General features: G+C 36.7%; 1 protein-coding gene across 1 annotated transcript; it reads left to right on the top strand.

Annotated features, from left to right (window-relative positions):
* Positions 1–4,397: 4,397 nt before the first annotated feature.
* LOC146456224 (melanocortin receptor 5-like) lies at positions 4,398–6,486 on the top strand. Its single transcript, XM_085093426.1, has one exon. It carries the CDS (start codon positions 5,112–5,114, stop codon positions 6,015–6,017), a length of 906 nt encoding a protein of 301 aa, XP_084949552.1. The 5' UTR covers positions 4,398–5,111; the 3' UTR covers positions 6,018–6,486.
* Positions 6,487–23,384: the final 16,898 nt, after the last annotated feature.

The following is a 23,384-nucleotide window of genomic DNA, read 5'->3' on the forward strand; positions in this document are numbered from 1 at the left end:
CGCACAGAATGGAAGATAGAAAATTAATAACAAACCATAAACATAAATTATTATCACAGCAGACCTTTTACACTTAAGCACGTTCACCGTGTTGGTCTGAAGACTCATGGCAACCATGTTTTGGTTGTTTATTTGGCGTTGGTGCCTGCGGGCAATCTGAAATATTTTGTAGGTGCTCAAGGTAATAACAATCAATGCTAAAAGGAAAGTAACTAAGGATAGAAAAATCCAGTAACCATAGCTTATAAAAAAACTTAAAAACAACACATGCGGTAGCAAAACTCCAGAGAAAGTTTAAGATCACATCCGTGGAAATGCCGGGAAGCTGGGGAAACGCGGAGAAACGATTTTCTCTCTGCAGACGGAGCGAAGCATGAAGGTAAACACTACTTTAAGAGGTTAGTAGGAAGATGTTGTGTTCATTTCTGAGTTTGTTTCGATCAAAAAAGGATCCGCGCAAAAGCTTTGGTTAGAATGATTTTACCCTGACGTTTCCTTCGATTGACGTACTGTTCGATCGTTGCTTTATCAATGTTTGAGCTGGGGAAAGTTGCATTTTCGGCGACAAGAACAAAAATTTTACAATAACTGTCCATATTCCCGCGCGCTGATTGGCTCGTACCTATTGTCTATAAGAGTACAGACAATAAAAATGACGTCAGATGTAACGCGTGCGCTTTCTCAACGAAAAAACTGAAAAAAGCCAATTCCGCTCGCACTTTTTCCATGTTATTGTAAAAAACAAATCGACGGCAGTTTTCTATGGTCTATACCAGGGGGGGCTAGCAGCGAGGCCTGGAACCGACTATTGATGATCGCCCCAGTTAAGAAATTTGACCGAGCGAGACTAAGTACCGATTTTTTGATAAACAAACATGGCGGCGATTTTATGTGAAGGCGCGTCTGTGCGGATTCGCAAATAATTTGGCTATTCGACGTCCAAACATCACAGGAAAGTTTCGGTCTCTTTTTTACCTGAAGTTTGGTCATCAAGAGGGATCACGGATGCAAATTCTGCAGCGAAAAACGAAAATACTGTAACCAACGACTAGCTGACCCACATAGTTCACAGGGCTAGACCAGTGAGACTTCTTCCATTCCGCTTTATCGTTACCTTCCCTATAGATTTTTTCATTTAAGTACACTGTAGAATCTCTCCCTTTACGGCAACTACCCACTGGGAGTCAACAAACTGTGGATGCTCTGAAGATCTAATTCTCTGTTTTGCTTAAGGTAAAATGTTACTGTCATGCCCATACTCTCAACAACAGATTTTTCGTCTCTAATCTCTTCTAAATGGTGAGCAGTTGAGAGGTGATGTTAGCAGCATTTTGCTCTTCAACTTTGCCGAGTGAGCCACAAATATTGACTTTTGAATTCATTATGTATGCTTGGTAATAAATCTCATCATTTTAAAGAGATGAAGTTATCTTTCATTAATTTAGATTTTGTCTGTCATACCTCTGGGGTGAGAACTGGAACATAAAAGAGGCAGGGCGCAGCAATACTCCAGCCAGTCATTACACTGTGCAAGTGTGTGAAAACGTGCAGTAATTGCATAATTTACAATATGCTAATTACACTTGACTATGTTACACAATATGTACCAATTAAACAGTATTGCAGTATGTTACAGTTCTGATGTATATTGTCATGTTTTGATGACATAATTATACTGCAGAGTAATGTGGTCAGCTGGGTTAATCCTCGAGTTGCTAGAAACACTTCAGTTATCAAGGGGTGATAATTTACTTTTAGATTGTCTTCTTTGAAATGGCTGTTCAATACATAGAGAAACCATGGTTGATTTACCATCCCGGAATCTATTTGGTACTGTATCTCCCTTGCAGTTGGTTGTTAGGGTGTATTCCCAGTAGCCCCATTTTGGCATCCACCAATGGGGGAAAACCACCATACCGATACAGGTGTTCATGGACATCTGTATTGTAAAGGGCGACAGGTAATACAATAATATTTACATGTACCTTCCAAGGTTTCTGCACATGCATGTGGTTTCTGCAAGATCTCAGTGTACCAGTACATTGTTCACCCGGTGCTACTGAACTCAACTTCCCAATTTTTTGCACAAGAGAATAAGGACCTGAATGTCTTTTCACGTAAGTTAATCTCCCCATACAGACAAGAGACAAACACCCTTGCAACCACTCATACAAACCTGGTAGCTCTATTCACAATAATGTTGAGCAATCTTCTTCTGAGATCTTTATCAGCTATCCTTTCCAGTTACAAAATTTTCTTATCCAAAAATTTCTTAAGGACTCAAGCCGTTTTCCTTGTGTATGCATTTAAACAATTTGTGCATTAAAATTAAACTTACAGGAATAACTGTCGTCACGCAACATTTAAACAGAGGGAGAATTCCGTAAAATAAACATGCTGTTTCATTCGTAACGACGCTTTCAACAGTTGATACGCATAAAATGTGGCACAAATACTTTTAATACGCTTACATTAAAGTTCCAAGCCGATCTTGAGAAATAAGCTTACATTCTGGGCTTTCGCGATGACAGTCGTGAAACACTGCGTGGCTTCTAGTTTCTTCAGAACTGAACAACAATCGAAATTGAACTCTACTATTTTGTCGACGTACAATATCTTCCTGAGACGACGAAAACCATAATCGTTCGCTACACTACAAATCATATTCTTCACCACATACACTCGCTGAAAACATGTCGCTCGCAATTTCATTGCTGACGACTCTGCTAACCTAAAACAAAGCTGGCACCTCATTCCAGCGGTCTTGATTAATCGCAGTGTTCAAACTTCGTACTACCGCAAAATAACATGCTAACAGTAAAGTAACAATGACTTAATACGAATGCGTTTTCCTCCGTCGAGTCGCCACAGACAAAATAGCATGAATCCTTCGCATTTCGCGCATGCTCGTTACGGTTTTCGATTGATTGACAGATTTCTTTACTGGGGCGATCATCACTTTCCGAAAAGCGGCAAGATCAAAGGCAGCTGCCAGCCCCCCCTGGTCTATACACTTATAGACCATAAAATGACGCCATAAAATGTTCAAAACTTGGCAGTGAAACCACTCGCCTGCGGCTCGTGGTTCCACTTGAGTTTTGCACATTTTTTAACGTCATTTTATGGTCTATAAGAGTATAGACCATAGAAAACTGCCGTCGATTTGTTAAATGTAATAGTTCTTAATTTCTTCCACATTCTCTTTACGGTCTGCCGCCATATTTAATCCGTACATGCGTCCTTGCAGCTTAGTTGTCAGTCGTGTTGTATAGCATTTCTGGTCATGTTAAGAGTGTACGAAAATTGTGCACGTTTCATATCCACACTAAAAATATTAGTGCTTTCGTTTGGAAATAATCTGAGTGATCTGCATTTCTTAGATTTCATGTTCCCAAAAATACACTTAATACAAGAAAAGATTTGTAGCTGTGGCAACTACTTCGAATGAGAATTTTGTAGTTTTATCTGTATCATTTCTGCATAGAAATACTAAAGTACTTTGCCACTTTCGTGCAGAAAGAAGTTAAAAGATTATTACGTTTAAATTTAGATCCGTCAACTCACGCCGGCCAAAATAAAAAGAGCAGTGAGTATATTTAATGAACTGCTTTCACTTAATTTTGTATGGGGTCAACAAAGAAGGCGGAAAAATGTTGTCCTGAAGAGAAGAGCATATGTTATACAAATACGAGCGCCTAAAAGTTAGTTACCTCCCTTTGTTTATGGGAACTACTTTACGGCTCCATTTTCGAATTTCTGGATTGGATCAAAGTACAAGTCCCTCTTGAGGATGGATTTCCTTGATCTGGGATCCATTTTCGGATTCGCCCCCCTCGCGCTCGCCTCACACGAAACCTAAAATACGCAAAGGGATCGCAGAAACCAAAAATACGGAAATGAGTCGCATAATACAGTATTTTGCTATTTCATGTACTGTAGCTTGCTTTTTACACTCATAATATTTGTAACATAGGATATGTGTGTTTGTCTTATGATAAACACACCCTGCCTTAATTAATTTAGATGAAGGTTCTTTCTTTTATCGTGTCATATTTAACGACTGCCATGGCTGAGAAGGCAAAATAAAGCGTTCTAAAATAACAGATGGCTCTGATTATTATTTTTTAACTGAATATAATTAACAAAGGTCGAAAAATGGGTTGGTAATTATTTTAACTGTAGTTTAATGGGACTTTTGTACTAATGTGAATTACGTACAACATTTCATAAAGAACAATAAGACCCACTTTAAACACCCAGAGCGACTCCATTAGAGCCAAACTCTTTGTTTAACTTTCAATTTATTCATCTCTTACTGTATATACTCGATTTCATTATACAACTTTCACTTGATAATGACGTTCTGGAAACGTCGAAACGTCGTGTTATGTTTTACAATATTTTATCGCAGATTTTTATTGTCAAATATATTCACGTACTCAAAAATCCTACGACATTTTTTGTGACGCACACGACAATTCATGTCGTAGGCCGGTCATAAGCTTGTCACGTGCGACAAAGTCGTACCGTGTAAATCGCCCTTTAGAGATTTTTGAGGTTTTTAATTTTGTTACGGAACGATATGTGACTGTCCATTGATTGAGTTTGTATCTCGGACGGAATGCCACACTTCAAGAAAAAGTCTGTTTCCATTTAGCTGATCGGTCGTTAATCTCTAACACATGTCACAATTGTTACGCTATTATTCATACTCTCGTTAAGAATTTTAAAAAAAACATTTGCTGTCTTAGCTAAAGAAGATTGCAGCAGCAACCGACACTGATGTAGCAGTCTAAGGCCAGCTTTTAACCCTTTCAATTTCTAACCATGCCTGACTAGAAACCAAATATTTTTAACAATTGACATATATTTATTTGCACAGGTAAAAAGAAGTACTCGTGACTTTAATGACTGGATCGAAACTTGTGTAAATTTAAACACAACTTCCACTTTCAAATGAGTCGGATTAGATTGATTATCCGATCTCCTTTTCAAGAAGTATACTAAGTTCAAACGCCAGAGTCAAGGTGGTCGAAACAAATTACTATCCACATTTTGTTCATTTGACGCGGTATTGCTTGCTAGGAGGGCCATCAGTTGCATTCTCTGTCATGAACGAAACAAACAAAAATTGCTTCGGTTTGAATATCAACATGGACAAAACGGAAGAACTTTTTATAACGAACGTTTTAACATGCGTTATCAACTCCGTGTTTGGTTTGATGACGAGTGTGGGGAATTTCATCATCCTACATGCGATTTGTAAAGACCAAGATTTCCATTCGCCATCTTTCATCCTTTTGGGTTGTCTTGCACTTTCGGATCTTCTTGTGGGAGCCATTTGTCATCCATTTTCGGTGGCGTTCAAAATTTTCGAGCTCGTGGATAATTTCCCTGCGTACTGTATGTTACGCATGTTTTTTGACACATCTGGCTGGATAACGGCTGGTGTATCTGTACTCACCTTAGCTGCAGTGTCCATTGATCGTCTTCTTGCTCTAACTCTTCATTTGCGTTACGAAAGTGTTGTCACTGTTCGTCGGGTGTTTCAAACCACTATTGCCATCTGGACGTTTGCCATACTAGTTACTATGCTTAAGTTTTGGATGAGTTATGCCAAATGGATTTTTCTTCCGTTAATTATTTTGCTTCTAACATTGCTTGTTACAGCCTTTAGTGCCTCCAAAATCTTTCACATCGTTCGCAAACACCAACGACAGATAAACAACCAAACCATGGCCGTCCTGAGACTCGAGACCAACACGGTGAACATGCTCAAGTGTAAAAAGTCTGCTGTGACTGTACTTTATATTTATGGTTTATTGTTGATTTTCTATCTTCCATTTTGTGGGACGATTCTCGTGGAAGCTTCTATTGGATATACGACAGCAGTTAAGGTTGCGTATGGGTTTACTTCAACTGCTGTTTTAATGAACTCGTTTTTGAATCCAATTCTTTATTGTTGGCGAATACGAAGGATGCGACGAACTGTAAAGAATGTTCTGAAAAGACGATGAAAACACTCACAATCCAAAAGACGTGACCTCATGCCAAGAATGCTCTTAAAAGACGATAAAAACTCTGACAGCTAAAAATGTCACGATCTTTAGTTTGTAGGTTTACCCAATGTGTTTGACGAAATATACGAATATGCTAAAAAACCTTATAATAATATTTAAAAGAAGATCTAACGTTTTCGACTTTACTGAGTGATCTTCACTCCGAAGATTAGCGGATATTCGAAACCAAAAATTGTATAAGCGATCTTTGTTCCCATTTCGAAATTTATTCTTTCTTTAATCACAGGCAGCCCAAGCTCCGGCCACCAGAGAGCGTGTAATAATTAATTACTAGTGGGATGATGACTTTTGAGTGAAAGCGGTTTCGTGGATTACAGGCGGTCGTTGAGTATTCAAACGCGATAAACGAATTTTTTTATGGGGAATAAAAGATTGTTGAATAATGCTAAATATTAATTTCATTCAATAAAAGTAATATAACTGACTTGCTTCTGATCAAGTCTGGTGTATTCGTATGTTTTGGGGTTGTTTCACCGTTTTGGACATTCCCCGTTCATAACGGCCTTTTAAAGTGGTAAACACGATGGCCAAACGAATGTAGCATTGTTGTTCACACCTGAGTATAAAGAAGTTGGACGATGCTGGAGACGATGTTTAATGAAAATCAGACATCGTCCAATTAACATCATCCAACATCATGTAACATCGTGCGACATAGTGGCCAAACGAGTGCAACATGTTGGATTCAACAATATTGGATGATGTTGCACCAACATGTGGCCTCCGTTCGGCCGGGCCTTTACACCCTTTCTAGTGACCCGAGCTTGGGTTCCCTGTGATTAACCGTACTGAATACAACCACAGGTCAGAGTTTTCAAAATTTCCTTTTTCGCTGTTTTTCGCTCTAAGATATGGCTCTATGATAAATCTGTAGGTTTCTTAGTGCTTTGCAAAGTATCCCAAGAAATTCTACCTGGTCGATTTTTGTGTTAAAAAACATAATACCATCTCAAGACTGAAACACTGTCTTCAACAACCCTCGCGATTTGTCTGTGTGAAAAAATAAAAATTCCCTTCCATGCTATTAATCCCACGGGTCTTGTTTTTGAATAAAAAAGTTCCATTCAAGAGTTGGGAATTAGCATTTGCACTAAAATATTCTGTTTCCTTTGATCAGTGGTTGGTTTGAGTATCTAATGCATATTCATCACAAAGTAAGAAATCGCGTCAAACAACCAACTTGTTGGCGAGTTCGGATGTGAAAGTGCTCTCTGTCCTCTAAGCTTTGTTTAGATGTCAGGAGTATCAATGGCTTTGAAGAAAGAAACGTTCGCTCTACTGAAGCAAATGGTGAGTACGTGTACTATTTCGTTAAATGCTTTCAGAACTTAAAATTCTAATCTTATCGCTTGGAGCGCGACATGTATTTGGTTTTGATCGGGGGAAACGATGCGCTTTACGCGCTGACTTTTGCATTAGAATAAAGTACCAGATTTTTGTTCCAAAAACGCGAATAAAATCCATTGAAAAATGCTGAAGATAAAACCATAAAGAAATGAAATTTTAGGTTCCATGTTGGGAACAGACAACTTGTCGGTCGACTTATTCGAAGCGGCCACGTGTTTCAGCATTTCATGGTAACAAAATTTCTTATGTTTATTTCGCTTGCCTTGAACGGCTTAAAAAAACGACAGCAAATTTGTTTGAGTATAATTAACCAACTCTTATAAAAATTAAAGTCATGAAAATTTCACAATTTTACTGAATTTTTACTTACTTGGCTCGCTTTGACACGGTTTATGCCAAATATATTGGTCACAACAAGTCTCAATCGCATTGAGCACAATTCAAGCTTACTGATAAAACCAAATCTGCACTATTTTCAACGCCTAGGCTAATATATACCTCTCCAGGAAAATTATTCTACTTGTTTTGCGGCCATTAGACCGATTAACTGCTTTTTTGTCGACGGATTTACCATTTTAGTGCAGCTACGCATCCCACTTTTGAGTATGCGGATGAAATCTTATGATATTGAATTCCACTATTGCGATTTGGTGTTCATATAACTTTAGAAAAAAGATACATTTGATTTTGAACGCTTTTAATCTAAAAAAGTTTGATTTAAAGCAAAGTCCTAATTTCCACTAGCCACGCAGAAACAAGAGCTCATACAAAGTCTTTGAAATGCAAGTGCACGCATATGAACTTGGCAATGCATTTGATCCGAAGAGAACAGAAACTTAGCACTTGTTTGTTTTTGTTGACAGAAAGGATATTTTGACGAGGTGGACAAGGCTGTACCAGAAGAGAAATCTTGATGAAATAGGAACAAGTATTGCATCATAGCGACAGGAACAAAGATAAGAATTGTTTTTGTTTTAACTTACCTTTGAAAGATGGTGGCTGTAGATATAATTTTGAAACATTTCAATTTTCAATATTAAATGGTTCTTTTTCAAAAACAATATCACAGTTTTAAAGTTTTCTGCATTCAAACTTACAAGCATTAATTGAAGGATTTTTTTAGGAAAAACTACTGACACTGTAAAAATTAGCCGCTGTGTCTTCAAACAATAAAAGTGAAAATACCCAATTTTTTGGAAAAAGAGAAAAAGAAAAAAAAAAAAAAAAAAAAAAAACGCCACTATCTTTCAGAAAGGTATACTTAAGAATTCTAAAGATCGATGAAGGAATTTTTTCTATTGCTTTTTGCAGTCGTAATACTTTAACGACATAAGGTGGAACTGCAAGTTATCGGATTGAACTAAATTTTATTATTTTATCATCAAAACTGATCAGCAAAATTGATCCAAAACTGAAGTAAATCTATTTGGATGTGCAGAAAATTCTGATTCTTGAGGAGTCCTATCATTGAGAACAAAGCAATATGCAATAGCCCACTTTGAAAATGAGTGATGGCCTGGGCCGAGAGTAACTGCCCAAGCGATTGTGGGAACGCTGAATGCGATGATAATAGCCAACGTCCCCCAAATCGCTTGGGCAGCTACTCTCGACCCACTTGCAGGCTATCACTCTTTTTCAAAGTGGGCTATGGAAAATAATTATTTTCTGTGTAGCAATGTTCAATAATTCATCAAGGATAAATTTGTTAGAAGTGTTAAAAAAATCGTGGAACAAAATCTTGCCAAAATTGAGGATAGCATATTACTAAAAGAAAGACAAGACGAATTCTCAAATGTGCCACTCAAAGTGTTCAGACTGATTATTGATATTGCATAATTAAAAATTATTTGCAAAAAGTGTTTGGGGAAAACAAACTTTGGCAAGTTCAGAGACTAAAAAAGGTTAAATTCAAATTTCCATTCTAACTAGTTCCAATGTTTACAACAAAGCATATCGATGGAATTGAAAACATCTGCCATCGCAAGTCCCAAATTATTCTCTATGATTTGTTTCAGTCTCGCTCAGTTTGATTTTTGAAAATATCCAAAATATCTTTTTCGGTTTTGGATCTTTCTGTATTAATTCGTGGTGACGACCAAAATAAGATATGGCGAAATTGGATCTGTACACTTGACATTTCCACCTTAAAATGTTTTGTTGCCAAGGGAACATGAGGTCTCGGAGAGGATCCCACTGAAACGGGTATTACCAATTATTTTATTTAAAACTGTCACAATTTGGAAGTAAAGGTTTACTAATTAAACTGATTTGACAAGTCATTTGAAAATCAAATTACCTATAAATTCAGAGAAAAAAAGAGATTCTCTTCATTTCTCCTGTTCTCTCGGCGTGTTCTAGTAATTAAATGACCAACACTAGCGTCTGGTGGGAATAATGCTGACAAAACGCATGAAAATGTTGTAGGAATACCTAGGAATGGCATTTAGGACCACAAGAAGACTTATGCATGTTGCTGATTTAAGAAAGACGAAGACATTTTTAACTTTATTTTATTTCGCATTTCCTGAAATATTAATCGCACAAATTGTACGTTTCTTGTTAAACAATTTTGTTCATTGAACAAGAAGGCATGCTATAAAAAATATGACTTCGAAATATAGGCGTCCGTTGTTTGATATCAGTGGACGAAATAATATAAAGAGGAGACAAGTTTCTTTTGGACGTTTTCAAGGCAAACAGAGAAAAAAATTGCGATTTTGTCCAAAGATTTTAAGGTTTACAAGAATTAATAAGCAAAAAAGGGGCAATTTGACAGTATTATCAAGGGATACATCATAATCGTTCGTGCTTTCGTCAAAGCCACAAAATTCAAACCGATTTCTTGAATATTTATTCGTAATGAATAATAATAGAAACAATTCAAAACACTTATTCTATTTTCCATTTTATTGCGAATTTTTTTATACGAATTCTTGAAGTTCACAAGAGAATCCGAGAGAATTTTCCAAGGCAGTCGGAGAAAAAAACTTTTGCAATTTTGTCAAAATTTTTTTAGGTTTACAAGAATTAAAAAGCAAAAAGGTGACAGTTGGACAGTTTTATCAAGGGAAGCATTGATATGGACGTTTGCGCTTTCAACAAAACCACAAAATTCAAACTGATTTATTGAATATTTATTCGCAATGAATAACAACAGCAACAAGTCAAAGCGCTCATTTTATTTTCCATTTGAAGTTTGAAGTTTACAAAGATTTCGGGAGAGCTATGGGCTAATGTTTGACTTTTATTTGTACAGAAATTATATACACATCACATATGACGATTGAATAAACATTTATTCAGGTTTCATTTCATTTTTGTTGAAAATCTCAAAGGTTTGCTTGATTTCTTTTACCAAATTCACCTAAGCGCTCAAAAACATAGGTAATTCATTGTTCTCTGAATATATAAATAGCCAACAAGGTTGTTTTTCGGTTCTAATTCCAAACTATTCGCCGTTGGCTGTCCCACGAGGGAATAGAGCAATTTTTGTTTTGTTTGTTTGCTTCTTGACAGTATCACATTATCAAATTCAGCTCGGTCTAAGTACTAAAAATCTTATTCTTTTTTCGATTTTATCTTTGTTTAAAAAGCAAACATGAATTTAAAACGCCAGAAATTGAGAAAAAATTTTCTCTTTCCTCTTGGTAAGAATTCGGTTGAGTATAAAGTAAGGAAATGTTGATTGACTTTTAAATTTCACGTCGTTGATTTCAAGTTTACACCCCAAAGGTAAACAATCTTGAAATCGTTCAAGACTACCTAAGAATTTTCTAAGGAAACGCTTGCTGTCTTTTGTGGTCCTGTTGCTACCTGAACTGTCAACAAGATAAGAAACCGAGATTTCCGAATATAAATTGTCTTAGAATTTAAATATATTTTCTTAATTCTAATAAAATTTGCGTGAAAACATCCAGGCTTATTTTGAAGTTGACTTGTGGCTTCGCGTTTCTCCTTATCCCATTATTTCAACCAGACGTTAGTTTTGGGGATATTTCCGTTTATTATAAGACCTTGTTCAATTGAATCAGTGTTACATAGGGCAAGAGAAACGAATGAAAACGTATATTTTATTTAAAATTTTAACTAGAGATTTCGTGAACCAACTGACACCAAAGAATTTGAGCATTGTCTCTAGTTTTGCTAAAATATTTTCTTGGAATAACAACCAAAGATTTAAGGAAATTAATTGATCTTTGCCAACAAAATTTTTCTGAAAATAAGGGATTAAACAAAACAAATATCACCGACTTCAAAGAGAATTTGTTCTGACTGGTTAATCGCCAAAATCACTTTTAAAGTTTTGTAACAGAGAAATTGAGATCAACTTTTCAAAACATTTTGACCTTCTTACTTGATTGATTTACCAAAGAGATTCTTTCGCTCACTGAATATGCCCTCTGTAACACTGTAGATTTAGGATTTTTTTTTTGCTGGTTGAACAAGGTCTTTTGAAGGCGACATGGCAAGCTCAACAGTTTCACAGCCGTTCAATTTGATCGCATAAGTTCAGCTAACGTAACTAGAAGCCTTTATTGCGTTATGTTATTGTCGCTTTTTTTATTTACCAGTATTCGTTACAGTCCAAAATACTTCAGTTTCTGCTAAAAACTTTTCAATAGCTTGCCATGTCGCTTTCTTAGATTATTTAAGTATGCCCCAACTCGCAAATGAAACGGTTCTTCAGATAATATTGTTGCTGAAAATACAACGTTTGAAATAAGCTAAATATCGACCGACAATTTTTTTCTTAAAAAGTTTCATTGCGAGTTGGGGTACGGCAGTTTTGGCGGGATTAAATTTGAAGGGTGTACCCCTTGAACATTTTTGTAATCCAAAAATGTTCAAAGGGTACCCCGCTAATTTTTTGAGCAAAATGGTTTCCAGGGGAAACTCTGTGCAAATTGCTTCAAATTTTCCCGCCAAAAGACTTAGTATATATAGGAAGAAAACTTTTGTCACACGTTTAATTAGTTAAAAGATTTTTACTTAATTAACTAATTATTGAAAAGCATTGTTAAGAGAAAGAAAATAAACAACACAATGCAACTGAAACAACTGTTTTAATCTTTATTGCGCTTTTGGTCTTCTATTTATAAGTTAATAAAAATTAATACTTGACAACTAAAATAGACATTAAATATTGAAATTATTACCTTGATTTTTTTTTAAAAAAAACGGCGCATGCGTATTTTGAGCGCCCGTATTTTTTCTAAGTTTTTTGGCGGGAAAATATAAAATTTTCAAACAGAGCATAACTAGTTGGAATGATTTTTTAAAAAAAAAAAAACGGCGCATGCGTATTTTAAGCGCCCGTATTTTTTCTAAGTTTTTTGGCGGGAAAATTTGAGAAATTTGAACGGCGGTTACCATGAAACCAACTAAGGCAAAAATTCATATATAATTCTAAAACACAGACTTTAATAAATATTTGGAAAATATATTTTTTCAATTTCGACTACAACTATCTTGCCAACTGAAGTTAAAGAAGATTCTTCGTACTGCTTAAACAAATCTTGTTTCTCAGCGATAAATGATCTGAAAGTTTCGTCTAGTTGCTGTTCAAACATTGCCAATGCGTGATAAATTTTCACGGTACAACTTCCATGTCTTACGAAACGCGAAATATTTCTACAATTTCAATGCAAAAAGCGATTCAATGCCATTTAGTTAGGCGAGAATTATCTACGATGTCTCAAAACTACTGTCTTACAGAGTTGTAAACAAACTTTGTACCGTGTAAATTTGTCTCTACGCTTCAGCAACACGTGGCATTTCGGTCGCATCGAACACAATTCAAGTACAAATAAGAATCGAATCTGCACACTGTTCCACTTTTAATCCATTTTAGCTCTCAAAATTATGTGTATTATTTGTAGACTGCGTGATTATTGGACTGGTTTCCAGTGTGATTTTTTGCTAGTATTTCTAGGGCCTTGAATAACATTCCACACGACCGAGATACGATAAATAATTTGGTTCCTGCTTATTAATACAGTGCCACACAGATAGAACTGACGCTTGTTATGTACGAAATAAAAGTTTTTAAAAATCGCTGATATATAACTAAAATGTGAGCTAAAAACAATTAACTTAGTTTCGTTTTTTTAGTGTTTCTCAACCTTTCACCATCTCACCATGTCTCATCTAAACTCTTGAACACGGACCCGCGCTATAAAAGGAACCTTGCCCTGGCCAAGCCGCCAGTCATTTCACTGTCGCCAATGAGTTGTGAACATCGCAGAGTCCGTGCGGTAAGATACATTATAAAATATTTGAGATAGTACGCGCGCTCTCATTGGTCGATAGGTGTGTTTAGATGAGAGTATGTAAACACGGTTGTGGCGTCAAGCTTTCTGTGTCTCCAGGCACAATTTGAAAACATTTCAAAGCTTTCGCAAGACTCGCAAAGTAATTTCAAGTACAACTGTTAAGGAAATGGTGACAAATTTCCCAAAATTTTGATCTGGGTTTGCCTATCTCCTCCCCCCTGAACCCGAGGGAAAAAAAGCGAAAGAAAGAAAAACCACAGCGCTTTGCCTGCATCGATAGACGACCTCGTCGAGGGAGCTCAAGTGAAGACGACAAAATATGCGACAAATACACAGTAAACTTTTCAAGGTGACTTTTGCATCTGAGTATCACAATAAAATTCTCTAAAAGACATTCTTTGTTCAAAAAATGTACACGAAAAAAAGAACACAAAACTATATGCTATAGACTATAAATGTTTCAAATCAAACTTTGTGCGGCCGGTCGCCGTGTTTTGGCTGTCAAGTTTGTATAAAATGCATTTTCTCTGAGACTTTCTCAGCGTAATAATCTACTGTTACGATTGCTATTACCAGCAACAACTTCACAGTCTGGATCCGCTGCTTGTGCTATGATTCCTAAACAGCAAAACTTCACAAGGCACGATAAGCGACTCGACCTCTCAGCCATCTCAGGCTGCCACATCGGGCAAGTTCACGTAACTTTCAAGAGCGACCATACACAGTGACATTCATTTTCAGCTTAAATAAACTCTTCATCTTGAAGTTCTTTATATACAGAATCGTATATTTTGAACATTTTTTCTAGTTTTCACCGAATGTTCGGTATTTTTCTGTAAGATTTACGAGAATTCAAAGCTGAAATCGCCGTCATCCACACGGGGCTCGCTGACGTTTTCCACAACTTTCAACTTGATTTTGACTTTATAACGCAAATCTTGATTGGTTCATGTGTTGTCAGATGCGCGTTTTCATTGGCTAGTAGCAAAAATGATTGTCCAGAGCGTGTACTGAGAACATCTATTTCAATCAAAAAATAAATAAACAGAATTTCCCTTCGTTTGTCGAATTATTTTTTTAGAAATATTTTATAAAAGCAATAGAGGACTTTTTTCCCGTGTTTACATAGCCTTATCTAAACACTCGGGGAGTTGGGACAATTCTCGAAAGTTATGCAAACCCTCGACTGCGTCTCGGGTTTGCATAACTGTCTTGAATTCTCCCAACCCCCCTCGTGTTTAGATGAGGCTATGTAAACACGGAAAAAGTCCTCTATTGCTGAAATAGAATGCTGACAGAATAAATTTAAAATTCGTATGCGTATTTACCTCGTGAATAAAGCTTGATATTTGCTCATTTGTTTTTGCGGCTCAATTAAAATATATTTTGTCCAACTTATGTTATTTTTTCAAGACACGTTTGGCTTTATTTCTTGACATATCGATTCCACAACGTTAACTTCCTACTTGCTCACTATGTCCGCCATCGTTAGTGTGACATTGAAGCGCTGACTGTGTGACAAAAGTGGGAGGAGCTATCCCTTTCATAGGGCGGGTCCCTGTTTAAAAATTATTTAGCTTTAAAACGGGATTTTCCGAGGTTAAAATAATTGAAAAAAACTGCCTAAACTGAAAACCTTAGCTACAGATTGGGAAATGTTAGCCTGAGAAAAAAAAGAACAAAACAAAATTTACATTTTCTGTCTGAAAGAAAACAAAATGTCTTAGCTATCACACTGATAACTCTTGACTGAAAACGGGCAAAACAAATAAAACACTGACCCAAATGACGATTGTTTTCATTCAGAACATTACTGGGAAAGAGGCAATCAAATTACCGAAAAATGAAAACAAACAAATGCCTCTATAGTTTCCAAACCTAAAAGCTCTTAGTTTATACTGATAAACATGAAAAATTTGGTCATGAATTTGACTGCAAACAGAGGACAGAATTGAATCAAAGGCATTTTTCGACTGACTGTTAATGTTTCAACCTGAAAATTCTTCGGTAGACTCTCGTAATAGTCTAAACTTTTTACTGTTATGTCCTGCAATATGATAGTTTGAAGTGATTTAACTTGAAGCTCGGTTTTTGTTGCATGAAAACTGACCTTAGGCTGATAGAATTTCTTAGAAATGGTTTCAATGTTTTCCTTGTAAACTGATCAGGAACAATTTCATTAAAACTGGTAACGGGCCTAATGCTTTTTACTGCAAAATCGTGTCTAGATCATCCGGTTACAAACCCTGCTAAAATTAACAAGGAAAGAACAAGTTCGACAATGCAAGTATTTTCACCGTGAATGAGGAACCTCTACTAGCTTCTACTGAGCTTAAATCAGCTTAAATATATCGTTGAATACTGACAAATGGCTGACATGATAGTTTACCGAACGTCTCTCAACAACTTTATTATCCTTACGTTCAATGTCGGACTGAAAACAGACCATTGTTTCTTTCAACCGATCTTCACTGAGAACTCAATTAGGCTCTATATAATTAGCGAAAACAATAGTTAAACCCCTACATACTCAAAACTGTCTCAGAAGTCAACAACCTAACATTGAACATGCATTCTGTTGCTGGTTTCTCGAGCAGTGGCTAGGAGAAAAATCTTCTCTACAGTGAAATGTACTAGAGGATTTCAGTTGTAATAGTAGAGATTGATGGTGTATTCGAACTTCGAATCGACAAAAAGCAATTGCCCTATATGTACCAATTTCGAGAAAATGTTTCTTAAGCAAACTTCAAACCAATATTGAAAACTGAAAAACAGGCAAAAAAATCTTAAATGAAACCAATGCTCAAATGTTTCACGACTACCTGGAAACAAAAACTGACAAACATGAAAAACATTTACATATGAAAAAGCAGAATTTAACTAGCTTCCGTGAGCTATGATTTTTTTCATTGTCGGATCATAGGAACCGTGTCTAAACCTCCAAATTGTTCCTGAAAACTGATGATGCAAAATACAATAAAGACTAAAAAATCATTCCGAATATTTACACTGTGAAATCGTGTCCATCCGGGCTACAAACCTTGGTGGGAACTGACAAGGAAAGAACGTTTTAACTTAAAACTGAAAATGCCTCAAGATTTTACTGCAAAATGGAGTGCCTAGACGGAGCTTTAATGTCTTTCTGAATACTTAAAAATAGCTGCATATTTGACTGAAAGTTTCTCAACCGTTTAGCTCTTACCTAGAAAGGTCCGATTGAAAACAGACCAATGGTACTTAATAAAGTGATCTTCACTGAGAAAACAAACTAAAGCACAATTGAATTCTTAAGCGCAAACAACCCTACGTACTCAAACCTGTGTCAAAAGTCAATAGTCCCGGTCAAATTAGTCTAATATTGTTATGTTTTTAATCTACCTTGTGTTGATAATATGTTTTACCAGCAGTAAATATTTCTCTGATGGACAAACATAGTATGAAATAAAAATGAACTAGTAGTCCTTTATATTTTCATCAAGAATATTGTCTCGACCTCGACTGAAAACTGGCAAACAGCGCTGTCAAATAATTGTCAAGTATTGCTAACCGTTATCAAGGAAAAAATAGCGTTTCTCAGGGTAAAAACTGTTGCTTCAACCTGGCAAACAGACTCTAGAAAATCACCTGCTGCTACTTTTCCCGAGCCCTTTTATCTCTACTGGAATGGCGATCATGGAAAGTTATCATAAATCACGTCTCGATCTTAAACTTGCAACCAAAGCTGTATTGAGAAACCGTACGTGTGAACTGACATTTTTTTAAAGCGGACTTTCCTGACGACCTTAACGTTTTAATTACACATAGGCCTACTACCACACTATACCTGAAACGCATTTTTTTATTACCTGGAAAATGACCACAATAGTTCACTTCTTGGAAATACTAAAGTGAAAGCAAGGATCCCAAGTGCACTGAAAATATTTCTTTCCTCCACTCTACTCAACCTTTTGTCTTCTGGGGCCGAGGGGGAGCGCGTATTCCGCTCCCCTCCATAACTTTGCAAGTATAAAACCTATGGCAATGAAACTTCTGGAAGAAAAAGTAAGATGTTTCCGCAACGAGACGCAATGACGTCATATGATGTTTGTTATGAAATCATGATTGTCGATGGGGGCCATCTTGGATCCGCCATTTTGGATTTCTGGATTTCCCCAAAACTTCAGAAAAAGCATCGAAATTAAACGAAAGTAATCAGAACCAATAAAGGAACACTAATATGGGCTAAAAACATAAAAGTTACTGAAAGAAAAGTAAATTTTCTTCATTTTAGTAAGGGATTGTCCATTTTCCGGAAAAAGAGGTCTGTCAAAGATTGGTTGTTATGGCAACGTCAAAGTCATCGAACAGTAACCGATGACATCAGATTGTTTCCAGATAAATTTCCGAAAACGTCCTAAAGTTTCAGGGCGTTCGCTCACATATTGAAAAAGTTATTCTAGTTCAAAGTCGCCTTGGGGGAGCAGAATCCATCCCTCCGGTCTAGATAGAGTTAAAAGTGGCGGAAAAAAATTTAAACCGGAAGCAATCAATAGTCTAACATCTTCACTGAGAAATGTCTCAATCTCCACTTAATCCTTGGCAAAAACTTTCGGAAAGCGAAAATTTGAGTGACGCCCACCAAGCAGACTAACGTTTTCACCTATAAATGACTCAGCGACATGTCAACAATTTTTAACGAATACATGTAAGTAGCCAACATTTAAACTGCAAAAATACTCGTGAATGGCTTGGAGGTAAGGTTAACGAGAAACCGTAGGCATTTTAAGCTTTAATGAAGTTTCACTTGGAGGAAATCTGGTTAGACAAAAGTAAATTGGGAATCAAATTTCCCACATTTTAGGCCTTGGCTTCCACTAACGATGCAACGACAGACACAAACACTGAGATATGCTAGTGTAAGCACGAGAAATAATAACAAAAACCAGGCCTTAGTCTTCACGATTACTTTTTACAGAAACGTAACAAATGAAAAACTAAAACTAAAATTAATTTGATTTGTTGTTTACTATTTTTACTCAGATCTATTTATTTTTAAGAGAAAAAATTATTGAGTTTATTGACAACTGATAAATAACCAAATTGTAGAATTTCTCGTGGATAACCTGATAATTTTACTAAGAAATCGCACGTAAAATCTCAAATTTTAACTGCATGAACAATCACTAAGAAACTTCTGAGAAATAACGCTCCGAAACTTTTAAAACTAAGAAATTGGTTAAGAAAAAAAATTACACCGAAAAAAAAGAAAAACAACACCGTACGAGAGGATTTTCTGACAGTTTGACTGAGAGACGGTGTATAAGGCAAAAAGTGACCATTGGCATTGCATTTGTACAAGGTGGTTCCAAATTTTAAGTCAGTGGTAGAAATCTGGCCTATAAGACAAAGCACTGGACAAAACCTATCAAGTAACACTTTCCAGTTGTGCTGTTTTTTATGTTGCACAAGGTGGTTATAACTTTCGAGTCCGTGAAAGAAATCTGACCAATAAGATAAAGGCACTGAACAAAACTCATTGAGAAGTATTTTCCTGTGGTGTTTTTCTTATGCTATAACAAGGCGGTTATAACGTTTGAGGCTACGGAAAAAAGTATGACCATTCATCTGGAAGCTACTCATACTGAGCAGTGTTTTCCTGTGAGTGATGCCCTTTATTAAGTGCACAAGAATGTACTAACTTAAGAGTCTGTAGTGGAATTCCTACTTAGAGTACATCACTTCAAACACAAGTTACCAAACAGCACTTTACTCTACCTGCAGTGTATTAAGCTGTACAAGGTCCTTTCGACTTGAGTCCGTAGCTTAAGTGTGATGATTTCAATGAGCTATACTGAGCAGTTCTACGTACTAATTTCTGAACCTCCCAGTGAATAAAATCCTCATTCAAATGAAAGCTAGAGCAAATGTAACGCTGACATCTCCTATTGATATCAAAGTTGTAAGCGCACTTTCCTGAGTTTATCATGGCGTACAAAGTGATGCTATTTCCCAGTCTGAGACTTTATTACAGAAGTGTACCAATCACAAAACGACAGCTACCGAGCAGTATTTTCCTAAGGTGCTGTAAAAGTTGGTTATACCTCTTGAGTCTGTGGATAAATTCCTAATGTTTCGCTATTCAAGAGTATTTCTTTCCTGCGCTACTGTTCACTATGCTGTTTAAGGTGGTGCCAACGTTTTATTCTGTCGATGAAATCAATCCCAAATGTGACAATTCAAATGAAAGCTCCTGAGCAGTACAGTCCTGTTGCACTGTATACTATGCTGTACAAGGTGGTGCTAACGTTTTATTTCCTGGATTAAATACTAAAGTGTTACCATTCAAATGAAAACTACTGAGCAGTAATTTCCTGTGGTACTATTTGCTATGCTGTACAAGGCGGGTCTAACATTTCATTCTGTGTATCAAATCCTCAAGTGTAACCATCCAAATGAACGCTACTGAGCAGTGCTTCCCTTTGGTGCTGTTTACTACATTTTTTCAGGTGGTTCCAACTCTCGAGTCTGTGGATGAAATCCTAAAGTGTGACATTCAAATGAAAGCTATTGAGAAGTACTTTCCGGTAGTGCTGTTCATTATGCTGTACAAGGTGGTTATAACTCTCGAGTCTGCAGATGAAAGCTATTAACCAGTGATTTCCCTTCACTGCACGAAATGGTGCTATCTTAACAGTCTGCGGTTGAAACTTTAAGAGTGCATCACTTCAAACGAAAGCTACAAAGAGCGCTTTTCTCTATTTACGGTGTACAAAGTACTTTCGACTTGAGTCTGTGGCTGAAGTGTGAAGATTTTAATAAACGCTATAATAAGTAGTTCTATGGTGTGTTAATTCGTTTATGCTAAGACGGCGTTTCCAGCTTCTGAGTCTCCCAGCTTATGAAATCGTCACTAAATGAAAGCTATAGCAAAGATAAAACTGACATCTCTTATTGTATTTTAGTATAAATGTTGTGGATACCTTCTCTATAGCAAGCTTTCCTGTGTTTATTAATGGCTACAAAGTGATTCTAACTTGCCAGTCTGAGAATTTAATACAGAATTTTAATCATCACAAGCGAAAGCTACTCGGCAGTATTTTCCGGCAGTGCTTACAAGGTGGTTCTCACTTTCGAGTCTGCGGATGAATTCCTAATTTTTCACTTTTCAAGAGCAGTACTATCCTGTGCTACTGTTTACTATGCTGTACAGGGTAGTTCTAGCGTTTTATTCTGTTGATGAAATCCTAAAGTGTGACCATTCAAATGCCGGAAAGCTACTGAGCAGTACTTTCCTGTGGCACTGTTTATTATGCTGTAAAAGGTGGTTCTAACTTTCCATTCTGTGGATGAGATCCTAAAGTGTAACCATTCAAATGAAAGTTACTGAACTGTACTTTCCTGTCGTACTGTTTATTATGCTATACAAGGTGGTGCTATTTTTTTAATTCTGTGGATAAAATCATTAACTGTGACTGGTTCAAATGAGAGATACTGAGCAGTATTTTCCTGTGGTGCTGATTATTTTGCTGTACAAGATGGTTCTAACTTTCCATTCTGTGGATGAGCTCCCAAAGTGTAACCATTCAAATGACAACCTCGTTCCCAGGTTGTTCAAATGAAAAGTTACTGAGCTGTACTTTCCTGTGGTACTGTTTACTATGCTGTACAAGGTGGCGCTTTTTTTTTTAATTCTGTGACTGATTCAAATGAGAGCTACTGAGCAGTATTTTCCTGTGGTGCTGGTTATTTTGCTGCCCAAGGCGTTTCTAACTTTTTATCCTGTGGATGAGATTCCAAAGTCGGACCGTTCAAATTAAAGTTACTGAGCAGTACTTTCCTGTGGCGTTGTTTACTATGCTGTACAAGGTGGTGCTAACTTTTCATTCCGTGGATGAAATCGTTGACTGTGACTGATTCAAATGAGAGCTACTGAGCAGGATTTCCCTGTGGTGTTGTTTACTTTGCCGCACAGGGTGGTCCTACATTTTTTATTCTGTGGATGAGATCCCAAAGTGCGACCATTCAAATGAGAGTTACTGAGCAGTACTTTCCTGTAGTACTGTTTATTATGCTGTACAAGGTGTTTTTAACTTTTTATTATGTGGATGAGATCGCAAAGTAGGACCATTCAAATGAAAGCTACTAAGCAGTACTTTCCTGTGGTAATGTTTATTATGCTGTACAAGGTGGTGCTAACTTTTTATTCTGTGGATGAGATCCCAAAGTGGGACCATTCAAATGAAAGTTACTGAGCTCTTTCCTGTGGTACTGTTTATTATGCTGTACAAGGTGGTGCTAACTTTTCATTCTGTGTATGAAATCATTAACTGTGACTGATTCAAATGAAAGCTACTGAGCACGTGGTGCTGTTTATCATGCTGCACTGTGATTCTGACATCAGTTCTCGATGTTTTGTCTGGCCGGTTTGTATTTTAAGTAATACCAAAATACCACTGGTTGATAGAACTGTTTTATCTAGTTCGCTGAAGTCTAGTAGACACAAATTGTAATTTAGGTTCAGTTTTTATTCTCTGTTTGTTATAAATTATCACAATGGAACGGAATCTTGTTCATAACACCTAAAATTTTATTCTATCTGGTGTTGCACTGCATCACGGAAACATAAAAAAGTTTTAATTTTGTGCTTTTAGAGTTAACTCAACTATTTTCTTCCAAAATGGGTGCATTAAACCGGCGATAAAGACGATAATCTCTTGGCGCGCTTAACTTGAAGTAAAATTAGTTTCTGTACCTCTAATTCTTGTCTAATGTCAGTTATCTTTGTTTCTTGCTTGATGTTGGCATCTGGAGGTTTTTCGTATCCTGAATAGAATAAAGAAATGTTATCAGAGATGTTAACAAGCACAAATGAAATACAGATGAGATCTCACAGGGCTCAATGTTTAAAATATCAAAATAATTTTCGTCTATTTGAAACGAGTTTAATCCAATTTGAAAGAAAACAATAGGGATTAGATGTGCACAGATGAGTATTACTGTGTTGAAGAATAAATGACATTGTGATGCATACCCCATGAGTGTTTCAAAGTGAGTTTGTGCTTTAGACTGATAAGCCGTCCCTTGCGTTTCTCCAACAACCCTCCACCCTGACAAGTTATCAGGACGTTCGACAAAATGGGTCCATGCGATCGGTTGCATAAAGTATCTTAAGGTAAGTGATAGTTTCCGCAGTCTTTCCCTGCCTTACGAAGGATTTTCTCGTGCTATGTTTTTGTTCCCTTTCCTCAGCAAACCGCCTTCGCCCGAGTGGTCCATAATAGCGATCGATAAAATCCTTGGCAACGCACAGAATGGTTTTTTACAATAACTGTCCAAATTCCCGCGCGCTGATTGGCTCGTAGCTATTGTCTATAAGAGTACAGACAACAAAAATCACGTCAGATGTAACGCGCGCGCTTTCTCAACGAAAAAAAAAGCCAATTCCGCTCGCACTTTTTCCATGTTATTGTAAAAAACAAATCGACGGCAGTTTTCTATGGTCTATACTCTTATAGACCATAAAATGACGCCATAAAATGTCCAAAACTTGGCAGTGAAAACCACTCGCCTGCGGCTCGTGGTTCCACTTGAGTTTTGAACATTTTTTGACGTCATTTTATGGTCTATAAGAGTGTAGACCATAGAAAACTGCCGTCGATTTGTTAAGTAGAACATACTCATGTTAAGTTTAAAGCGGCCATAACCC

This window comes from Pavona decussata, unplaced genomic scaffold, assembly GCF_977016875.1.
Source record: "Pavona decussata unplaced genomic scaffold, jaPavDecu1.1 SCAFFOLD_260, whole genome shotgun sequence".
NCBI lineage: Eukaryota > Metazoa > Cnidaria > Anthozoa > Scleractinia > Agariciidae > Pavona > Pavona decussata.

Bases quoted from the DNA above. Each gene is read 5' to 3' on its own strand.
- LOC146456224 (XM_085093426.1), top strand. From the start codon at position 5,112: ATGAACGAAACAAACAAAAATTGCTTCGGTTTGAATATCAACATGGAC.